The 22,007-nt window shown below is 34.9% G+C and overlaps 2 protein-coding genes across 5 annotated transcripts in view; one reads left to right on the top strand and one right to left on the bottom strand.

Moving 5' to 3' along the window:
* The window catches only part of SMURF2 (SMAD specific E3 ubiquitin protein ligase 2), a 111,587-nt gene extending 91,435 nt beyond the window's left edge, over nt 1-20,152 (top strand). For all 3 annotated transcript variants that reach the window (XM_081271479.1, XM_081271481.1, XM_081271480.1), the window contains 9 exons: nt 957-1,152; nt 2,599-2,702; nt 5,450-5,564; nt 7,517-7,695; nt 8,859-8,996; nt 11,951-12,071; nt 14,896-15,097; nt 16,328-16,403; nt 16,738-20,152. In XM_081271479.1, coding sequence (XP_081127605.1) covers nt 957-1,152; nt 2,599-2,702; nt 5,450-5,564; nt 7,517-7,695; nt 8,859-8,996; nt 11,951-12,071; nt 14,896-15,097; nt 16,328-16,403; nt 16,738-16,837 — 1,231 coding nt within the window. In that variant the 3' untranslated portion in view covers nt 16,838-20,152. The remainder of the gene's footprint in view (nt 1-956; nt 1,153-2,598; nt 2,703-5,449; nt 5,565-7,516; nt 7,696-8,858; nt 8,997-11,950; nt 12,072-14,895; nt 15,098-16,327; nt 16,404-16,737) is intronic.
* Nucleotides 1-22,007, bottom strand: part of MILR1 (mast cell immunoglobulin like receptor 1) — a 234,616-nt gene that overhangs the window by 127,111 nt on the left and 85,498 nt on the right. The window lies entirely within an intron of this gene.

Here is a 22,007-nt window from a genome sequence, read left to right as displayed (position 1 = left end):
ATTTTATCATCACTACCATTACTCTTTCCTTTAGGTTAAGAGAGATTATTTTCTTATCTATTGCATGTAAAATTAATTTTAAACTCCATCTTTGTCACTCGGTGTCTGCATAAATATCAGTAATAAATTATAACTTTATTTTCTGACAAACTTTTGGAATTAACTACTTCATTATATTATAGAGTTCTTTTTTAAAAATCTCAAGTGCAACTTAGAATTTGTGTCAGGAGAATAAAAACATTTGTAGGTAAAGTGTTTCTTGAAATTATTATTATTATTATTATTATTATGTACTTGGAACATTATTTTCATGTTGTGATATTATATGTGTAGTTAGACGTCACTTCAGCCCAACAGTGAATTTTCTTAGTGTCTCTGAAATTTATTTATATTTATTTTACCACATACACACACAGAGAAATAGTCATTTTTATAAAGTACTTAGACTTGTTTGTAAAGTGCTTATTTCTCTGTGACAATAGCTTAAACATGATCTCCCAAATTGTTGTAGTATAGATTATAACAGATAAAAGAGGAAGAGTTTCTGCCATGCTGCCAATTTAAACTTTTGTTTGGCTCTTCCAGAAAGACAGACTCAAGATAGCAAGCAGTGGTGACATCTGCCTGAATTTTAAAATGAGTGATGGAAAAATGTAGAGGAAAATGGAAATGGTATTTGAAAAATTTGTTCCCAGCAGCAGTATAAAGCTTTGTGGATAAAACTTCATTATCTAATTCTATCAGTTCTTGTGGATAATAAGAAATAAACTTTGGAACTGGTTTATTGTTGCCCCCCTCCCCCACAAAAAATTAGGCTGACCATATGTCCTAATAAGGCTTGGCAAATGATACAGCTAGACTTGATTTACAGTTTGATGGTATTTGATATTTTAAATGTATAATAGCAATCTTTTTAATTTAAAATACTTTCATAATAGCATTTCTGTTACTTTCAGTCGGCAGAACCAGTTGAAAGACCAACAGCAACAGCAAGTGGTTTCATTATGCCCTGATGAGACAGAGTGTCTGACAGTGCCAAGGTACAAGCGAGACCTGGTTCAGAAACTGAAAGTCTTGCGGCAAGAACTTTCCCAACAACAGCCTCAGGCTGGCCACTGCCGCATTGAGGTTTCCAGGGAAGAGATTTTTGAGGTAAACTTGGAAATCTTTTTTTTTTTTCTTTTTTTTTTTTGACAAGTCTTATTTTAAAATAGAGGAAAATTAAATTTAGTGTTTTATTCTCCCTTTTCGAAGAATACTTTTTTGGGATTCATATCCCTCTCAAATGGAAGCATTCTCATTTATATTTTTTAATTGTGGGAAGTAAAGGCAGTAATATTGGAGATACTCAGTATGTGATATAGGCATTAAATGGAATGAAGAGTGCCACACGTTCCCCTTAGTTCAATTTGGTCTCTGCATTGCAAATTCTTATTTATTAGTGAATTCTATTTTCCTTAATTAATTAATTAAATTTTTTTTGGAACTGAGAATTGAACCCAGGAACACTTATACACTGAGTCACATCTTCAGACCCTTTTTGTATTTTATTAGATACAGGTTCTCACTAAGTTGCTGAAGCTGGCTTTGAACTTGTGATCCTCCTGCTTCAGCTTCCTGAGCAGCTGGGATCACAGGCATGCACCACCACACCTAACCTGATAGTGAATTTTATTTATTTATTTTTAATTTTTTTTTTTGTAGTTGTAGATGGACAGAATGCCTTTATTTTATTTCTTTATTTTTATGTGGTGCTGAAGATTGAACTGAGTGCCTCACCCATGCTAGGCAAGTGCTCTCCCACTGAGCTACAGCCCCAGCCCGTGTTAGTATAGATTATAACAGATAAAGGCCCCAAGTATTATCTATCCCTTGCTTTCTGATTCTTCTGAAAGTTAAGGGACTCTAATTAAAAAATAATTATTTTGTCTGATTACTGTTGGACTACTTCTGTAATTTATTGAAAATCTTTCTGTTATATACTTTTATCCTTGGATTATGGTCCTAATGCCAGCTTCACAATTCTTGTCATAATACTCGGTAGAGGCCAAAGGTAGGGGTTTCCCATTCATTAGAGGATTCTTGTACAAAAGATATTTGGAACCTGATAACCCTTTTCCTAAATTAGGATGTACTTTTTACTTTCAGAGCAGTTCTGACCTTGTTTGTAGTCTACTATTCATATTTTAAAATGATATAAGGCTGTCTATGTAGTGAAGACCACTTTATGATTGCTGATTTTCTTTTGGAACTTTGTTTTTCTTACACTTACTTTTCTGGTGCCTGTAATCTAAGATTAGTTCAACCAACTTTTAAAAAAATCTGCTCTTCTACCAAATTCTCTTTTGATTGTGAGTGGAAACATTACTAGTACCTAGTAGGGTTTTCATACAATATTTATCAAATAAATTGCTTTCAGAAGGATTAAGCTATATATCTATTTTGTTTTTCAAAATGCTGTGCGTTTTAAAATATTTGGAATTTATTCATTGATTTAATGGACAAATTTAACTTTATTTAAATTGTGTTTTGTGAGATGGGAGGGAGAGTTTAATAGGTTAAAAACACCTAATAATAATATATATATATTTTTTTCAGGAGTCATATAGACAGGTGATGAAAATGAGACCAAAAGATCTCTGGAAGAGATTAATGATAAAATTTCGTGGAGAAGAAGGCCTTGATTATGGAGGGGTTGCCAGGTAAAGACTTGCTTGTCAGTTAATGATATGTGGATCTTTATACTTACAAGTAAGACACTTCCTGTGATATAGCTTTGTCATGGAGATTTATTTTCTAGTATTATATTCCCTAATGTTTGCAAAACAGGGAAAATTCTGTAGATACATTCATGAGGTTAGGACAGTGAGACTTTTTCTGAAAATAGCGGCAACCCTTCATGGACTGTTGGTAGGACTAGCTGGCCCTGTGTTTTCATCATTTCTCTTCCTTAGCATTTATTATTTCCTCTGCTTTACATTGTCAGGAATAATCTCGAGACTTTAATGATGTATTACCTAAATTACTGTTTCCTTTTTCTTCCATTGCCAGTTTTTTTTTTTTATCTTGCTAAATAATTGTGTGTATGGCAGGTCTAATGATGGTCCTTGGAATGTTTCAGTACAGAAGTTATAATGTTTCTGTTGCATTCATAATTACACATTTAATTACCATTTGATTTATATTAGAATTTTTTTCCACGTGTGAAAATTCACTTTATGTATATGTAGGAGAAACAATATAACTCTGAATAGAAATGTTGAAAGGACTATCGAAATAATTCTGTTTCCTTATTCTAAAGCCAACCTACATTAAATAGTGCTTCCACAAAGTCCTATAGCTGTTATTTAATATCACTTGTTTTCATTTGTAGACTTATCTTCATTCTGTCACCTATGGCAAATGGTTAATTTCTTTTAATATTTTTAAAAAATGTTCTCTTGCACATCATATTTAGGACTTAGTAGTTCTTGTGGAATTATGATTTACTCATAAATAGAACTCATATGTTTATAGGAAAACAGTATATGCTAGTGGTATCTATGTGTATAGAATAGTAGTCTTTTATAAAAATCCTTTCTTAACCTTATATACTGTCAAGATTTTGGCAAAATAAATGGGATTGGCAGTGAATGGCTTTTTCTGAACTTTATTCTGTAGTAGAACACCCAAATAGTTAAGTTCTTCTCTTATACATATTCTAAAAACTTGGGCAAACAAAACAAAAATTGGGATTTTCTTTGACAAAAACACACAGATTCACATGCAAGGTATATCAGTGAGTATTATGTTGTTGGGATGCTGCATATGTGGAGACTTCACTTCTTTTTTTATCTCTATGGTAATTTTTCAAGTGCTATATCATGATAGTAATTTGATTTAGACTATCACATTATTGAATTTTGAAATTTTTTCCTTTAATTGGGAATTCTACCCCATTTGCTAAACATGTGTCATTTTAAGCTACTTAATCCATAATGTCAAAACATATCATTTAAAATAATTTTCTGTAACTCAGGAATAAGAATTGGGATTAGAACTGTCTCTCTGAAGTTCTAGACTAGTGATTTTATTTCATTTCCACCAAGATGAGTGACAAGTATTCATTTATTCTTTGAAAACTATCAAGGATTTATTAAGTTTGGTACAGTAGTAGTATTTATTGTGAAGTTTTTGAAAACGTTGATGTAGAACACTGGAAATGAAGAAGTAGTGTGAATCGTAACCAGAGAATGCAGACTGGCCCTTGTATTCACACCTATGCCAAGTGCCTTGGAATTTCTGATTTCTTATATTCTTATCATGGTATGCTTTAGGCTGCATTCAATAAAATATAATGAAATCGATGATGAATTTTTCTTACTAAAACAATATCATCAACAAAACACCCCACTGTCCAAAAGTAAAAGTAAATTAATGTTGTATATCCATATAAACTTGTATAAACCTGTCACAATGGGAGTGAATTAGGATAGTCTACATGACATGGATGCTTTGAAATAAAACCATGTTTTCCCCTTCATTTTGTATTTGTCATGGATTACAAATTTACTTAGCATTTAAAGTAGCAGACTATGGGGCTGTAGCATTTCATGAGTAGCTGTGAACTGCTAGGTAATTTATACTCTCTGATGCTAAAATGTTAAAATTGCCCAAAATTACCTGTGTAACTCTATATCATGTACAACCAGACAAATAAGAAGATATACTCTATTTATATATGATGTGTCAAAATCCATTCTTCTGTCATCTATAACTAATTAGAACAAATTTTAAAACTGTAAAAAAAAATTAATTTAAAAAAATTGCCTGGGGCTGGGGATGTGGCTCAAGTGGTAGCACGCTCGCCTGGCATGCGTGCGGCCCAGGTTCGATCCTCAGCACCACATACAAACAAAGATGTTGTGTCCGCCGATAACTAAATAATAAATATTAAAAATTCTCTCTCTCTCTCTCAAAAATAAACAAACAAACAAACAAATAAATAAATAAATTGCCCAAAATTGAGTGAGCAGAGACTTAAGTATAACTACAGTTATTACTTTGTTTTCTTTTTTCTGGGCACGGGGATTGAACTCAGGAGCACTCAACCACTGAGCCACTTCCCCAGCCCTATTTTGTATTTTATTTAGAGACAGGGTCTCACTGAGTTGCTTAGTGCCTTGCTTTTTCTGGGTCTGGCTTTGAACTCAGGATCCTCCTGCCTTAAGCTGTGTTTACACTCTCTGATGCTAAAATGTAATAAAATTGCCCAAAATTACCTGTGTAACTCTACATCATATACAACCAGACAAATGAGAAACATTTATGTATGAGGTTTACACGGTGTGCCACTACACCTGGCTGTTTTCCTTTCTTAATTAAAGAAAAATATTTGCTAAAATGTTGAATGGTATATCAATAAACATTATCGATTAACAAAAAATTTTTGTCATATCTTGTTTTCTAGGGAATGGTTGTATCTCCTGTCACATGAAATGTTGAATCCGTACTATGGCCTCTTCCAGTACTCAAGAGATGACATCTATACATTGCAGATCAACCCTGATTCTGCAGTGAATCCGGTATGATTTATAGTTGTAATGATGTGAATTGGGACCTATAGTGCTTGTTTATCTCTCAATATCCAGTGAAGTTTATTACATTGATTGATTGATTGTGGTACTAGGGATTGAACCCAAGTGTACTCTATCACTGAGCTACCTCCTCATTCCTTTTTATTCTTTTTGATTTTTAACAGAGTCTCACTGTTTCTGAGATTGGCCCAGAATTTAGGATCCTTCTGTCTCAGCCTCATGAGTAGTTGGGATTACAGGCATAAGTTTCCATGCCTGGCTCAATATAGTTTATTATAATAGAAATTACTTGTTCATGTCCTAGTCATGCTCTTTGACTCAGTAATTCTTCTAGAAAATTTTCTCAGGTGAATGATTATGGATATATGCAACAATTTAAGCACAGGGCTGTTTATTATTTATAATAGCCCTAGTTGAAAACAATAGTTATCCATAAGATTGGTGAAGATGTGGGGAAAAAGGTATACTCAATACATTGCTGGTGGGACTGCAAATTGGTGCAACCACTATGGAAAGCAGTATGAAGATTCCTTAAAAAACTTGGAATGGAACCACCATTTGATTGTTTTCCCACTCCTTGGTATATACCCAAAGGACTTAAAATCAGCTACAGTGATGCAGATACATCATTGTTTACAGCAGCTGTATTCACAATAGCTAAGCTATGGAACCAACCTAGGTACCCTTCAGAAGATGAATGGATATAGAAAGTGTGGTGTACATATACATAATGGAATATTACTCAACCATAAAAAATAATTACTTTATGATTTTTGCTGGTAAATGGTTAGATCTGAAGACTATCATGCTAAGTGAAATAAGCCAGTTCCCAAAAACCAAATGCTGAATATTTTGTCTGATATAAGGATGCTAACACACAGTGGGGGTGGGGGGAGAATAGAAGTTCATTGGATTAGACAAAGGGGAATGAAGGGAAGGGAGGGTAGATAGGAATAGGAAAGACAATAGAATGGATCGGATATAACTTTCCTGTGTCCGTATATGAATACATGACCAGTGAAACTCCATATCATGTACAGTCACAAGAATGGGATCCTAATTAGAATAAGTTATACTCCATGTATGTATAATGTGTCAAAATACAGTCTACTGTCATGTATATCTAAGAAGAACAAAAAAAGAAAAACAAAACAGTTATCCATAAGAAGGAAGATTGGTTAAATTATGACATAAAGCAGAATAATAGAAATGGTTAAGAACACAGATTCTGGGATTGGAAGACATGGAATCATATCCTGTTCTCATCATTTACTTAGCTTTGTGATATGGGTGAGCTCATTAACTTAAGCCTCAATTTTTTAATTACTAAAAATAATAAGTAGGTTCATGTCTCAGAGAAGAGTGTGAGAGTTGAGTGGAACCTTGTACATTGCGAACTTAGTATAGTGCTATACTTTATTTTTAATATACTCTTTTTAGTTGTTGATGGACTTTATTTATTTATTTATGGTGCTGAGAATCTAACCCAGTGCCTCACACATGCTAGTGCCTCACACAAGTGCTCTACCTCTGAGCCATAACCCCAGCTAGTGCTATACTTTTTAAACCCTATTATACATTATTATGAACTTAGGAAGAGAAGCTGTCTACAGGCAATTAAGTGAAGCTGCAGTGGGACTATAATTTGGACTGATTTCTAAAAGAGAAATTTTACAAAGTACCTTTACCCTCTGAGAGAGGCATCAACTGTAACACATTATTTTATAGTGATGTATAAAATCTTATGTGTGCCCTACAGAAACATTCCTGAGTTTTATTGAGCTTTGATGTGACAATCTGTTCCATTTAAATAGTCACGGAGTACAAATTTGATATTTATCAAAAAATCTTAATGCCTACTTAAATATTTACTTTTTATTTAAAAACTTCTTTGATAGTTTCTAGCTTGAGTATTTATATAAACTTTTTTTCAATTTCAGGAACATTTATCATATTTCCACTTCGTTGGACGAATAATGGGAATGGCTGTGTTTCATGGACATTATATTGATGGTGGTTTTACATTGCCTTTTTATAAACAGTTGCTTGGAAAGTCAATTACTTTGGATGACATGGAGTTAGTTGATCCAGATCTTCATAACAGTTTGGTGTGGATACTGTAGGTGGAATCTTATATCTGTTTATTATAGCTAGAATATGAGCTTTAAAAAAGAATCATTCCAAAACTATTTATTTTAAAACTTAAAAAAAATATGTGCTGAAAACATATTAAATGTAGTTACATGAGTAATAGGCCCACATAAGACTTTCTCCCTTTCTGCTGCTTTCCTATACATTTCAAATTCCTTAAAGTTAGCAGGTGTTATTACTTTAAAAAGGAAAAAATTCTAGTACAGATTGAGTATCCTTTATCCAGAATGTTTGGAACTGGCATTGCTTTCAGATTTTGGATTTGTTTTAGATTTTGAAATATTTGTCTATACTTAAGATATTTTTGTGGTGGGGGGGACCCAAGTATGAATATAAAATTCATTTATGTTTTTGGTATACCTTATCTACATTGCCTACAAGTAATTTTATACTTGTTTTTTAGTGTGCCTATGTTTTTACTTTGACCCCTCCCTTGAGGTCAGGTGTGGAATTTTCCATTTGGGTCATGTTGGCACTGAAAATGTTTTGGATTTTGGAACTTGGATTTTTAAATTAGGGATACTCAATTTATATATTTTGTACTATTTACATATACAGTACTATGTGTAATGATTTCCTCAATGTGGTTAAGTTCTGTTCCTGTTTTGCATGTGGTAGAATAGCAAATTTCTGAATCCATTGCTTTTTAGTGAAGTGCTGATTGTTGGAATCATAAATAAGAATCATAAATAAGAACTAATTCTATTTAAGTTAATAAATAATTTAGGAAGATATGCTGGTAGTACTTACTTTTATGAAATATACAGATTACTTTCTCTGGATTACTCAGGTCAGTGAAGGAGGTTCCCAGATTCCCTAAGGCCTTTTATCTGAATGTCAAAATATAACTGAACTTTTCTTACATTGTGGTCCTAGCAAAGTTCAGCTTTGATCAAGGTTATTTCTCATTAGTAAGGAAGTGAAATGTTACTTGTGTTTATATTAAAGCTTTTTTACTTTTCTGCCCAAGAAAAGTATGTGGTAGTATAAAAAAGTAGAAAATGAATCTGACCTTGTGTTTATCATATCATAAAACTATCTTAGTTTTATCTGTCTCACCAGTTAATAAACCTATAGGACTGATGTTTTAGGTTTCCCAGTTATGTATCTTTTTCTCTGTTTCCTGTCCAGTGAAAATGATATTACAGGTGTTTTGGACCATACTTTCTGTGTTGAACATAACGCATATGGTGAAATTATTCAGCATGAACTCAAACCAAATGGCAAGAGTATCCCTGTTAATGAAGAAAATAAAAAAGAATATGTCAGGTAAACATTTATCTGTTCTCAAGATTGAGAATTTTTGTAATGTTCTAGAATGTCAGTATGGACAAACATTAAGTAGTTTTATTCCTATAAAATATGCTTTCATAGAATTTAGTGACTTAAAAACAGTCACTGTTGTTTTTCACAATTCCAGGGGTCAGTAATTTGGGCGAAGAATAATAGGGATGGCACATTGCTGTTCCACAAAAAGTCAGCTGGACTAAAGGGCCAAGGTGGCCTCTTCATTCTTACAAGTGAGAACTCAGCTAGGATGGCTCAAATGGCTGTGGGCTGGCAGGAACAACTGTCATCTGAGGGCATTGTCTGGGGCCTCATTGCCACTAGGCTCCTTGGTACTCCCTTTATAGCATCAAAGATCTCTATCTCTCTTCCAGCAAAACAGTCAGATTTCTTGGGGGTGGCTGGCTTTCCAGAGCACAAAAGCAGAAGCTTCCAGATCTTTTTAAAAACTAGCATGGCACTGTCAACATGATGTCTGCTGTATTGTTTTGGTTGAAATGAGTCACAGGCCAGCCCAGGTTCATTGGGGAGGAGGGGCTGAACATAGGTGGGAATGCCAGAGACTGGGAGCATCAAAGCTATGTGTAGTATAGCTATTTCAGGGAACTTTGTGTTGTATTCCTAGCACTTTGCCTATTTATAAATGAGTACCTAGTGAGTTTGAGGGAGAAATATAAGAAAATGTTGTTCATGTTTTATAAAATACAAATTGAGGAATTTTGAAATTGGTTTAATACTTACTATGGTAACTAAAGTCTTCTAAATATAAAACTGGATCAGATTTAGGAGTTTGAGCTTCATATGTACACAGAAACATGAATACTATTGCTATTTTGTATATATTATTATCCCCAAATCATTTTTTTTTTTGGACACAATACCTTTATATGTGGTGCTGAGGATTGAACCCAGGGCCTTGCATGTCCTAGGTGAGCGCGCTACCACTGAGCCACAACCCCAGCCCCTATCCCCAAATCTTATTAGCTAAAATTTTCCTTCTTCAAAATGAGACCTCTCAGTTTCATACACTGTTGGTGGGATTTTGGGAAAGCAGTTTGATACAGCTACCAAAGTGAACTTGCATATGCCCTTTCACTGGCAGTTCTGTTTTTGGGACTCTCCTACAGAAACACACATCTAATTAAAAAAATATGAATAAGGATGTTCAGTTAAAGAATGCTTATAGAAAAATTAACTACCAAAATGTTTTTAGAGTAAAATGATTATACATTCAGTATAATATTATGTGGATGTTTAAGAAGAGAGATTGTATAAGCTATAAGATTTAAGAAGCAAGTTCTAGAAGAATTACTTAGGGACAAAATTGTGTTGTTTTTTTTTTAATTATATGGCTGTATAATTATTTGGTTCTATACCAAATATAGTATTTGCTAGGAGGAGGGAGCAGAGGTGGGGGCCTGAAAATAGGGAGGGTAAAGAGGGCAGAAGAATGGACTTTCAGGTTTCACTTGGTCTCCATGGTTAATGTTTGATTTTTCTTTATATTGGTGATTGCTCTGTTACATTTCTGATAAAAACTGTAAGAATGGCTGGGAATTTCTCTCATCCCTGCTGCATTGTCAGTCTAGGATCCAGTGTGTCCTCAGTTTTTAGATTTACTTTCTCCAGGGCTTATGTGTTTATCAACACAATAATAAATCCTGTGCAACTGTAGGAGTGAGATAAACAAGGACAAGAGTTATATGGTTTTGCTGCCCCTTTAAACCAACAAACAGATCCTCCAGACAATATAGTATTAAGTAATTATTTATTAATTAGAGAAATAGTCATCCAAGTTTGGAAAAGGAAATGTTGATAACAAATTTGACAGATAAGTAGTCCTGATGTGTTAGATTGAGAGGTTTCCTGGGTAGACAGGTAAATGAAAGCAATTTATTTTTAAATGACAAACTCCAGGGACTGGGGTTGTGGCTCAGTGGTAAAGCGCTTGCCTAGCATGTGTGAGGCACTGGGTTCAATTCTCAGCACCACATACAAATAAATAAAATAAAGGTCCATTAACAACTAAAAAAAATAAAAAAAAAAATGACAAACTCCAGTCAGAGCACAAGTTATACAATTGATGTATAGTTTAGTGCTTTTTGGGAGGGGGTGCGGGGAGGGGGTAAAATGACATCTTCCAGAGTTTTTACAGCTTCCAGTGAACAATGAATATTTATTCAGAAAGTGCTATTGGCTTTAAGTTTCTTCTCATTTTGGATATGAAGATTCCCTACCTCCTTTTCCCCAATAGTCCTGCCCTAGATATAAACAGAAGACCCAGCAACACATTCTGATAACATTTTCAAATACAGCCAGAAAAAATGGTCATCTTTTGAGTCAGTGGGCTATTTTTCTCTGGTTTGTTGGAATGTGTGTTATAAGAAAGAAATTTTATCAAGTTTGTTTGTGTATGCTTGGTGGAGATTGAACTCAGAGCCACGTGCATGTTAAGAAGCACGTGCTCTACCACAGGTCTATACCCTCAGCCAGTAGGAGTTGAACCTCAGACTATCTGAGCTCTAGTAGACTTCTAGTTTACTAGTAGTTTCTCTGATTTGAAGAATTGCTTCATTAATATTGCTTTTATTTGTGGAAGTTTACATTTTATTAAGATTGAACTGCCTCACAGCTTGGGATCCATTTATCCCCATTAGTTTGAGTTTTTTAAAAAAAAACTTTAGAAAAAAATTTTAAAAAAATATTTTCTAACTGTTGATGGATCTTTTTATTTATTTGTATGCGGTGCTGAGAATCGAACCCAGTGTCTCACACATGCTAGGCAAGCGCTCTGCCACTGAACCACAACCTCAGCCCTAGAATAAATTCTTGATGCTAGATGTTTATAAAGTACAGTGTTGCTGAAGAAGTGATTCACATTAATTACCAAATCTAAATACATCTGATCATACGAAACCCCTGCCTGATGTTTATAGGCTCTATGTGAACTGGAGATTTTTACGAGGCATTGAGGCTCAGTTCCTGGCTCTGCAGAAAGGGTTTAATGAAGTGATTCCCCAGCACCTGCTGAAGACATTTGATGAGAAAGAGTTAGAGGTCAGTACATCCATGTTATGACATCATCTAGCGTGATAAGATTAGCAATTATTTTGTTTCTTAGTTTTTAGAGGTAAGTTGTGTTTCTAATGCTTTGAAAGTTTTTTATTTTTTTAATTTTTTTATTAGTTACAAATGACAGTACAATGATCTTGACAATTCATACATTTGAATCAAATGGGGTATAATTTCTCATTTTTCTGATTGTACAGGTTGTAGAATCACATTGTCATACAGTCACCTATATACATACAGCAATAATAATGTTTATTTTATTCTGCTGCCCTTCCTATCCCCCCTTCCCCTCCCCTCCCTCCCATCACTTCTCTCTACCCAATCTAATGTGACACACTCCCCCCCCTCACAACATCATACATGTGTTCTGTATAACGATGAGGGTCTCCTTCCATCTTCCGTGCAATTCCCCTTCTCCCTTCTTTTCCCTCCCACCTCTCTTCCCTGTTTAATGGTAATCTCCTTCTCATGCTCTTCCTTCCTGCTTTGGAAGTTTTATGGTTCAATGCTTTGAGAATTCTTATTCACCGGAAGTCTTTTATGCTTGGAATATCTTTGAGTAAGCTTACATTATGAACATTTTTTCTTTTTCTCCTGTTTTGGTATTGGGAATTGAACCCAGAGGTACTTTACCACTGAGCCACAATCCCTAGCATTTATTCTTTTTTTTAATATTTATTTTTAGTTTTAAGTGGACACAATATCTTTATATTTATGTGGTGCTAAGGATCGAACTTAGCTTGCTAGGCAAGCACTCTACCACTCAGCCACAACCCCAGCCTTCCCAGCACTTCTTATTTTTTATTTTGACACAGGGTCTTACAAAGTTCCTTAGGGCATTGCTAAATTGCTGAGTCTAGTCTTGAATTTGAGATTTTTCTGCCTCAACCTCCTGGGATTATAGGCATGCACCATTATGCCTGGCACAATGTGAACATTCTTAATTTCCTTATTGTCCTTTCTTCTCTTAAACAGACTTCATGTCTTATGTGTATATTCTTCCAAATTTTTTTCTGTTCCATGATTTAGTGGTTATCAATTTAACTAAGTAAAGCCTTGTCAACTATCATATTGAACTTTATTTGGATAAAGGTCTAAGCTCAGTTGGATTTGTACTAAACTTTGCTAGAAAACATTTAGTAGACAGATCATTAGAGGAAATAAATAAAACACTTAGGAAAACTGTACAGTATCTAATCACCTTTAGACCTTTAGAAACATTCATATACCAACAGTAGCTATACTCAACAGTTAAAAGTTTGTTTCTGATTAAAGCTAGTCTTTATAGCACCTCAGATCTCGTTAAAGATGGTTAACGTCTTTTAATAGTCACCTTTAATGATTAACATCTTTAATAGGTTAAAGTTTAACAATCTGGTTAAAGTTATAATAAACATCTTTAACAAACACATCTGAAGTTTCTTCTGAACTACTTTGAAAAATTGATGAGGTTTTATTCTGCCAAAGGTTCCAAATTTATTTAGTGATTAGGGATAGCATAAATATTTGAAGTCTACAACTATCTTAAAACATGTATTCATTAATATCAGTGTCCTAACTAAATGTGCTGTTTGCAAATAAATCTAAAAAGGTTCGTTTGTCTTAGTGCTATCTCCATTCCTTCTGCAACTTATTATTCATAGTAATATGGCCAGAAGGAGGTGATCAGGAAGGAGAGGGACACATAGCAGCAGGAGGGGCACTAAAGTTGAGATACAGGACCTCTTCATCTGTTTATGAAACATTAAATGAGTTTTCTTTAGAGGAGCGGAAATTAGAAAGCAAAGAATTTGGAAGGTGTCTTTTGTGTTCTGAATGCATCCATAATCCTTATAGGGTAACCTTTTCCCAGTGACAGATTCAGTAATCTTTTAGAAGCCTATACAAACTTTGTTGGAGATCTTGTTCAGTAGGGGTAGGATTTACTTATAGTTTCAACTACTAATGAAATTGTTTAAACTTTTTAGAGTTACACTGGATTAATAGGATTAATTATAATCTAGGATACACAAGTTACATTGTGTTTTACATTATATACTTTCATAATTCACCATTATAAACATGTTAGATTAATAAGATGAGTTAGTCTTCGACCCTAAAGAGATGTATTAGTAGTGTCAAATGATTTTGATATAGTTCATCTCTACTAACCCTGCATTAGGATGCTAAGCAGAGTTCTATATCAATGTGTTCATGTATTTCATATTTTAATATAATTTTAAGATTATTAAGCAAGTTGTGTTAATCACTTATTCAGGACAACATTTCATGAGTTGCTGTGTACTGTGAGTCACTTTCATGGAATGTGGTGGTGTAGATGTAACTGTCATTTTACAGCAGAGGAAACTGTTGGCTGATGGAATTGAAATGCCCCAAATCACAAAGCTAATAGTGTTGAAACTAATAGAATGTGATGTGGGTCTGTGGAAGGCACAAATAAACTGTATGTGTCTCAATTTCTGACCTTTTTTAAAAAAATGCAATTCTGTTATAAAACTGTGTAATTTCACAATTCTTTTGTCTTGTTGAGTCCAACACAATGGTGATTTTCAGATCCTGGAGAGGGAATCTACAGTGAATAGATACCTCTGTTGGTTTTTAAAATATAGATCCTATCACCCAGATGCAAAGAATTAGAACCTCTGAGCTAGGACTTGGTGTATATATTTTGGAATGTTTTATCATGTGCACCTTTGATTAAGAGGCACCAAATGAGAACTAACACCACAAATCTTAAGTTCTATTTTGAAGAATTTTTGGTGTGGCTTTGGTTTCTAGTGGCTCATCTACTTGTGCAATATTTTAACAGCTCATTATTTGTGGACTTGGAAAAATAGATGTCAATGACTGGAAGGTAAACACCCGGTTAAAACACTGTACACCAGACAGCAATGTCGTTAAGTGGTTCTGGAAAGCTGTGGAGTTTTTTGATGAAGAGCGACGAGCACGATTGCTTCAGTTTGTGACAGGATCATCTAGAGTGCCTCTGCAGGGCTTCAAAGCACTACAAGGTAAAAAGAGGGAGAGACTGGCACAGCTTCTCTAAGCTTCTTGTAAGCTTGTGGAGGTGGGGATGGCAATATTTAGTTTGTACAGATATTTTACAAACCATGTGCTTATAAACAGATTCTCTTTTCACTCTATTTCTTATCTGTAATACATACCATGAAATCTTCTTCTCCTTCCTTCTTTTGTTCCCCTCCTAAGAGCCTTTTCTGCCGGGTTCTCTGTGATTGTAGTGAGTGCTGCATGCTAGACTGGACTATTCATGGTGATGCTCTGCCTTTTGTTTTCTGGTTGCTTGCTTATACTTCTGTTGCGCATTCCTGTAGTGGAAGTTGTTCATTTCATGTTCACATTTCAACCTGGCAAAATATTTACTTCCCTTGCATGCCTCTCCCCTCTATTCTTTCTTTTAATAGAAACAGGCAGTTTGGGTCATGGAAGCCATCTGTTTGGTCAGAGCATTTCAATTATTGCATGGCCTCACACCATTGATGTATAACAATATTCCATTTTTTAAAGAATTGTTTTCTGAGGAATAAGCTGTTTAATTTTGGATGAGTTGGTAATATTGCTAATGACTGTGGTACTTCACTGTGCTTTCCTTACCTCTTAAGCTCTTCATTTTAAAAGCTGCTGCTACTGGTGATGAGGGAGGATATACAAAGCAAGACTGGTACATAATGTCAGTGCCATGCACAGTGCATACCTTGAAATTCCACAGGCAAAGTTGTGTCCTTTGAGATGTATTTATTTTCCCTGTTTGGAGAACTCAAAATTGTATTCCTTCTCCATATATTTATATGGGGCATCTGTGTTAAAATTGTATATGATAAACTACTAATCTGCTCTTAGCCCATTTTGAGTCATGAAATCTAAATTTGCATTAGGTTGTCATTTTTTAAAAAAATTTGTGCATATGTATTTTATCTTGAATTTACCCAGTTACTTTTTTTTCCCTCATTCTTTGGAATATTGATCTATAAAAGAAGTTTGACCAAAGGATTCAATTCAGCACTTTTTCCAAAAATGAAATGGTAGCATATAAAAGCAAACAGCCTTACCCAAACCAACTTTAAAAACCCAGATTCTTTTTCTGCTGCCCCCGAGGTAGCATGTGTGGATTTATAGCATTCTCCTATCCCTACATCCTGTGGCTTATGTACCAGTTTTGATCTAAGATTTTAGAGATGGAGACTTATACCCACGGTGATTTGACCCATTTTTTTCCTTTGCAGGTGCTGCAGGCCCACGCCTCTTTACCATCCACCAGATTGATGCCTGTACTAACAACCTGCCAAAAGCCCATACCTGGTATGTTATTTTTGTAACTTTCCTCACTGTCCCGTGTAGGTGTGTGTTTGTTCCTAACAGATTTGATTTTTCATTTATTGTTTTTACCAGTAAATTGACACTTAAAAGGAATGATAAATAACTCAAATTAAGTAACTTAAAAGAATATTATTCAGAAGTTGGTAATCTTTAAAGTATAGATTACTAATCCCAAATTAGTAATCTATACTTTAAAGAAATACAGCCTTCTAACATACTGAGTGACATAAAGATTGACATGGTTGTATTAGTAGTACACATTTAGTATATAGATCGTTTAAATGAACTCTATAATATCTGATTTACTTATTCACAGCTTCAATCGAATAGACATTCCGCCCTATGAAAGCTATGAAAAGCTCTATGAAAAGCTGCTAACAGCCATTGAAGAAACATGTGGATTTGCTGTGGAATGATGAACTTCAAGGACTTACCCAGACTCTATTTATACCCCTGACTGACAGCCTCCCTTCAGCAGAGTTTAAAGAATGCTGAAATACAGGAAAACACCCTACCCCCCTTTTAAATTTTAGGACACTGTGAGGGGAAAGGACAATTTTGAAATTCCTTTTCAAGGAAAAAAAAAAAAGTCTTTATGCTTTGCCATGAGGACACATTCAGCTGCTATTAAAATTAATATCTTGAACCTTACAGAATGCTGACTTTTCCTGCATTTCCAGAGTTAGGCAGTATTCTACACTTAAAGACTACTACTATTTTTATAAAAGGTAATCTATTCAGAACGCTTCACAGATTTCAAGTTTTTCATACATCAAGACAACTTCAGCAGTCGGAACAAGTCACGTTTCATTTTGATTGAATACATGATTTTGAACAGCTCCTGTACTTGCTCTTTGTAAAAATAAATAAATAAAGTTATTTTGAATTATTCTACCTTTGTAAACAATTGGCTAAAAAAATCATTATCTTTGAGAAATTAAGCCATTTACATGTTTAATCATGTTTTTCTATAGAGCATTATATTTTGCATTATGTGGTTCAACCTAGCCTATGTGGGTTGTTTTTATATTTTTCAAGCATGGATTTCCTGGAAATACAGCTGTATAATTTTGGTTATCAGATTCATAATACAACCATTTAGTCTAAACTTAGTAGTTTATTTCTTATCTAAGATATGTTCAGGGGTTCCTGTTTTTAAGAAGACTTTAAAAAAAAACTGATGTTTTTATCTTGAATCAATATGATCAGGAGTTTTTGGAATTACTTTTCACCTTAAATTGAAATACTGCATTTTTATAGTTTCTCAGAGCATGTGGAAGGGATAGGATTTTCATTATTTTGCTGGGTTAGCTTGTCTTTAGTATATATACTACTCTTATAAACCAAAGCCTCTAATAAGTGCACCTAATTTATATTTTAATTACAGTGTAAGTGTCTATCAAGTAAACCATGCTGGAGCTTTGTTTTGCTGCTTATAACTTCAGTCAACTAAAATTATCAAGAATGAAAGTTTTCTTCTAAATATTATTTAGCAAGCTTTACTCTGTGGTACAAATCACTTTAAAACGGAAGAATTAATTTTGGAAGTAAAGGAATCCCAGTTCCCTAAGTTTGAAAATTTGTATCTGACTTTCAAGGTGCATGGCGTGTCATTCAATCCAGAAGGCAACCAAAACTCCGGGGTGAGAGATTGGAAAAATCTGAAATCACAGGTGGATTTTTAAATTCAGCCAACAAAAAATATATACCTTCTGTTTTTAAAAACATTGATGTGATATTTTGGACAACTTTTGGATTTTGCAGTTTAAATATCAAGTGAAAAGAATATTTATGTTCTGGTTCATGTGATATAGTGGGTTCCAGTCTGTGTTTTTGAAGCCAAAGGGTTCCTCAGAGGTGCCTGATGAGTGATGGTTTAGAAAGGGAGGGAAAGCCTAGCCTATCCTCATCCCTTCCCCCTTCACCCAAAGCAGCTTCTATTTTTTCTTTTATATATTGGAATTCTAAGTAAGCTTTCCTGGGGTGTGTTGGTATGTGGGGGGGTAGGGAAATGAGTAGGATAAAACAAGTGGAGACTTTGCTGCTTTAAAAACAGTTTTCTGAGTATTTTAATGTATTTTATTTGGCCAAATTTGACTGCTACAAAAACTAGTCATAATAACTGTGCAGCAGTAATGTGCAGCTATGCCAACCTTTCTTCCCACTGTTTTTCCTACTGCATTCTTAGTACTGAAGAAAATCTTGAAATGTACAGAAATGCTATTTGATTATCAGTAATTTTTAGTTTTTGTGAAAGTACATTAGTTACAGGTCCATCTCTCTTTTCTATAAAGCACGAGTGCAGTTTGTAGTTGTGCCTACTCTTATTTCAGTAAAAAGTAAATACACGATGAATACTTTCTAGAATTCATAACTGACAGGGATGCCGTAATAATAAAATGATATTAACAGTTTTCATGTACAGTATAAAGAAGGCAGAGCTGGGCGCGTGGTGCTCACTTGTAATTCCAGTTACTTGGGAGGCTGATGATCACAAATTTGAGGTCAGCCTCAGCAAATTACTGAGACCCCCATCTCAAAAATCAAAAGGGGCTAGGGATCTAGCTTAGTAGTAGAGTACCCCTGGGCTCAATCCCCAGTACCACACATACACACAAATAAATAAATATGAATAATTAAAAATTAAACAGGCAAATGTCATCTCTTTTTGAGTGCCTTTTAACTTTATAATAATGACTTAATAGAACTTAAAGAGAAAGAAATTATCCTACATAATACGTCTATGGTACCACCAACATAATAAATGAAAACATGATTTAGATTTCAATTTCAAAATTACATTAACCGATTACTTCCAAATGGGTGCTAATCAAACAAAAACACGCAGTGTGTCATTGAAACTTGGATTTGCACCTCATGTTTAATGTGAATATTTATTTCCACACATCCCTTTAACTGTTTTTCTTCCCTGTCCTTTCTCTAGCTATTATTTCGGATAATGTTAAGTGTCACCTTTCCATACTTTTGCCAATTCCATCATGAATTCATTATTTTGAACAGTGGTTACTTTGTAGAGCTTATATGCAGTACAGTGGTGCATTTTGATTCAGAGGGCTTGTTTCTTGATGTAAAGAGTTTTTAAATAGTGCTGTGTATAGTGTACATTGTTTTGCACATAGTTTGTTGCCCTGAATGGGTTTATTTTTTATCAAGTCCTTTTTTCTTTCTTGTATTTACAATCCAGAGCACAAGTTTCTCCTCTTTTAAATACAATGTAATTTGCTTTATTTTACAACACTAAATCTGCTTTAAACTTCGGGTGCATTGGACTGATTGCACTGGCGGGAGTTAGAGATGGTTCCAGCCATCTCTGTGGTCTGGTAGAGCAGCTCCCTCTGCTTCTGTGTTTAAGCTGCAGCATAGTCAACGGGTGCCATTTGTTGTGGTATTTAACATTCTTACATTAGGATGATGATTGTACCAAATGCTGAGTTGTTTTATTTCTAGATGTAATTAGTTCACCTTATGTAATTTTCTTCCTTCTCTTGAACTGACTTTAAAAACAAAGTTTTATCATTTTCATTGTATTTGTATTTATTACAGAGTGTTTTAGCTTTGATATTCTTTGTATTTTCACTCAGTTACATGAGCTTTATCGATAACATCTACATAAATGATTTTTAAAAATTAACTATGTATGTGCCCATGCCGAAGTTGAGCAATAAAATGAATGCTGTTTGCACTATCACAGCATCAAAGTTTTTAAAGAATATTGTGTGTAATGAATTGTCTTGAAAAAATCTGATTGGCTCTACAAAAGGTGATAAGCATGAGTGATAAAATGAGAAGTTAATGCATGCCTTAGTTGTTCCTTTATCACATTAAGGAGCTTTATCATTACAGATCCTTTATCACATTAGAGAGTTCAGGACCCCTTCTCTTTCTCCAGTAGAGCAGGAAGGTGAATGTTTTCTCCTGCCATGGCAATTTGATGAGTTGCCTGTGCCTGCTGAGGGCTGTGAGGTCTGTCTGGATTTAGCAGGGAAAGAGTGATATGGTCCTGAAACCAGTCTGTACCCAGGACTGTTGGGTCTGGAGGGCAGAGCTGTGGTAGGGACCTCAACATTTGCCAGTCCTGCCTTGGTGTTGCAATAAAATCCTCAAAATGAAAAGGAAAAATCAGTTCTACTCTCCTTAAACGCCAAGAATTTTAAGGTATGTGATTTACAACTCCGTAAATGCTAGTGAATGAAAACCCAGCTAAAATACATAATGGGAAAAGAAATGCATGTGGTATATTTTTTTCATCTAGAAAACATAGTCTATTTGAGTCTACACAGCACAGGCTACAACAGAATGGACTACCTGGGGAACCTGTAAGTAGCCGCATGTATTAAAGAGTTTTAAGAGTGGGAATGCTGTGCTTTTTTTTTTTTTAGTTGGACACAATATCTGCTTATTTTTATGTGATATTGGGGAGGGATCAAACCCAGTGCCTCACATGTGCAAGGCAAGCGCTCTACCATTGAGCTACCGCCCCAGCCCCATGCTGTGCTTTTAAATATTCATTTGAAATTTATTATTTTCCTTGGTCTCATTGCCACATTAACTGCTTTTAGCTAAAATTTATAAGGTTTTAGTAAAGATTTTTGATAATTTAATAGTCTACAAATTAGCTGAAAGTTTGATTAAATGTTTGTTGGAAGTTTTTCTGCTGTGTGGTAACCGGAGAAGTTTCTCCCTTTGCTAATTATAATCAAGGTTAACTCTATTTCCCACTACATTTATTTGTACTTTCTATCCCAGATGTCTACAAGGACAAATTTAACTGGACGGGAGCCTAGCACCAGGATAGATGAGGCATTTATACAAAAGGGTTACCTCCCTGTGTTAGCAATCTTAGCAAACAAAAAATAGGTTAAACTTTATATGGGAGGTGTTGTTTGCAGTAGATGCGACTTCTTTGTTCATTCAGCAGATATTTACTGCTTTTCTCCTGTATGCGAGGCTGTGTGTCATAGCTGTGGGTGGCTATTAGAAAACTCAATTTCCAAACCAATGCTTCAGCCTGTGTCTCAGTGAAAGCCAAATTCAAACTGGCTCAAAAGTCAGTTCTCAGTCTGCATCCAGCAAAGTAATCAGTTCAGATGGGAGGAACACATGATTAAGCCTTTTTTTTTTTTTTAAAGAGAGAGTGAGAGAGGGGAGAGAGAGAGAGAGAGAATTTTTAATATTTATTTTTTAGTTCTCGGCGGACACAACATCTTTGTTGATATGTGGTGCTGAGGATCGAACCCGGGCCGCACGCATGCCAGGCGAGCGCGCTACTACTTGAGCCACATCCCCAGCCCTGATTAAGCCTTTTTTCAGGAAATTTGTTGAGATGTGGCTGAGAAAGCAATTTGGTTTTGCTCCAGGAGCAAAAATGTCTCTTGTCTGGTAGCTCAACTTTCTGTCAGCTGCCATTCCAAGAGGGCAGCACTTGAGACCACAGTATTTGATCCACTTACTTACTTTACCCCAGGACAGTCAGATCTTACCCCTTCTTGCCTCCTTGGGCATTGCTTCACTAACAAGCTCCTCCCCATGCCTTCATGGGAATCTCTCTCCTCCCTGCATCCCTGC

Source organism: Spermophilus citellus (genome assembly GCF_964194105.1).
Source record: "Spermophilus citellus genome assembly, chromosome: 17".
Lineage (NCBI taxonomy): Eukaryota > Metazoa > Chordata > Mammalia > Rodentia > Sciuridae > Spermophilus > Spermophilus citellus.
The sequence above is the reverse complement of the archived record's forward strand: the minus strand, read 5'-3'. Positions and strand labels throughout refer to the sequence as shown.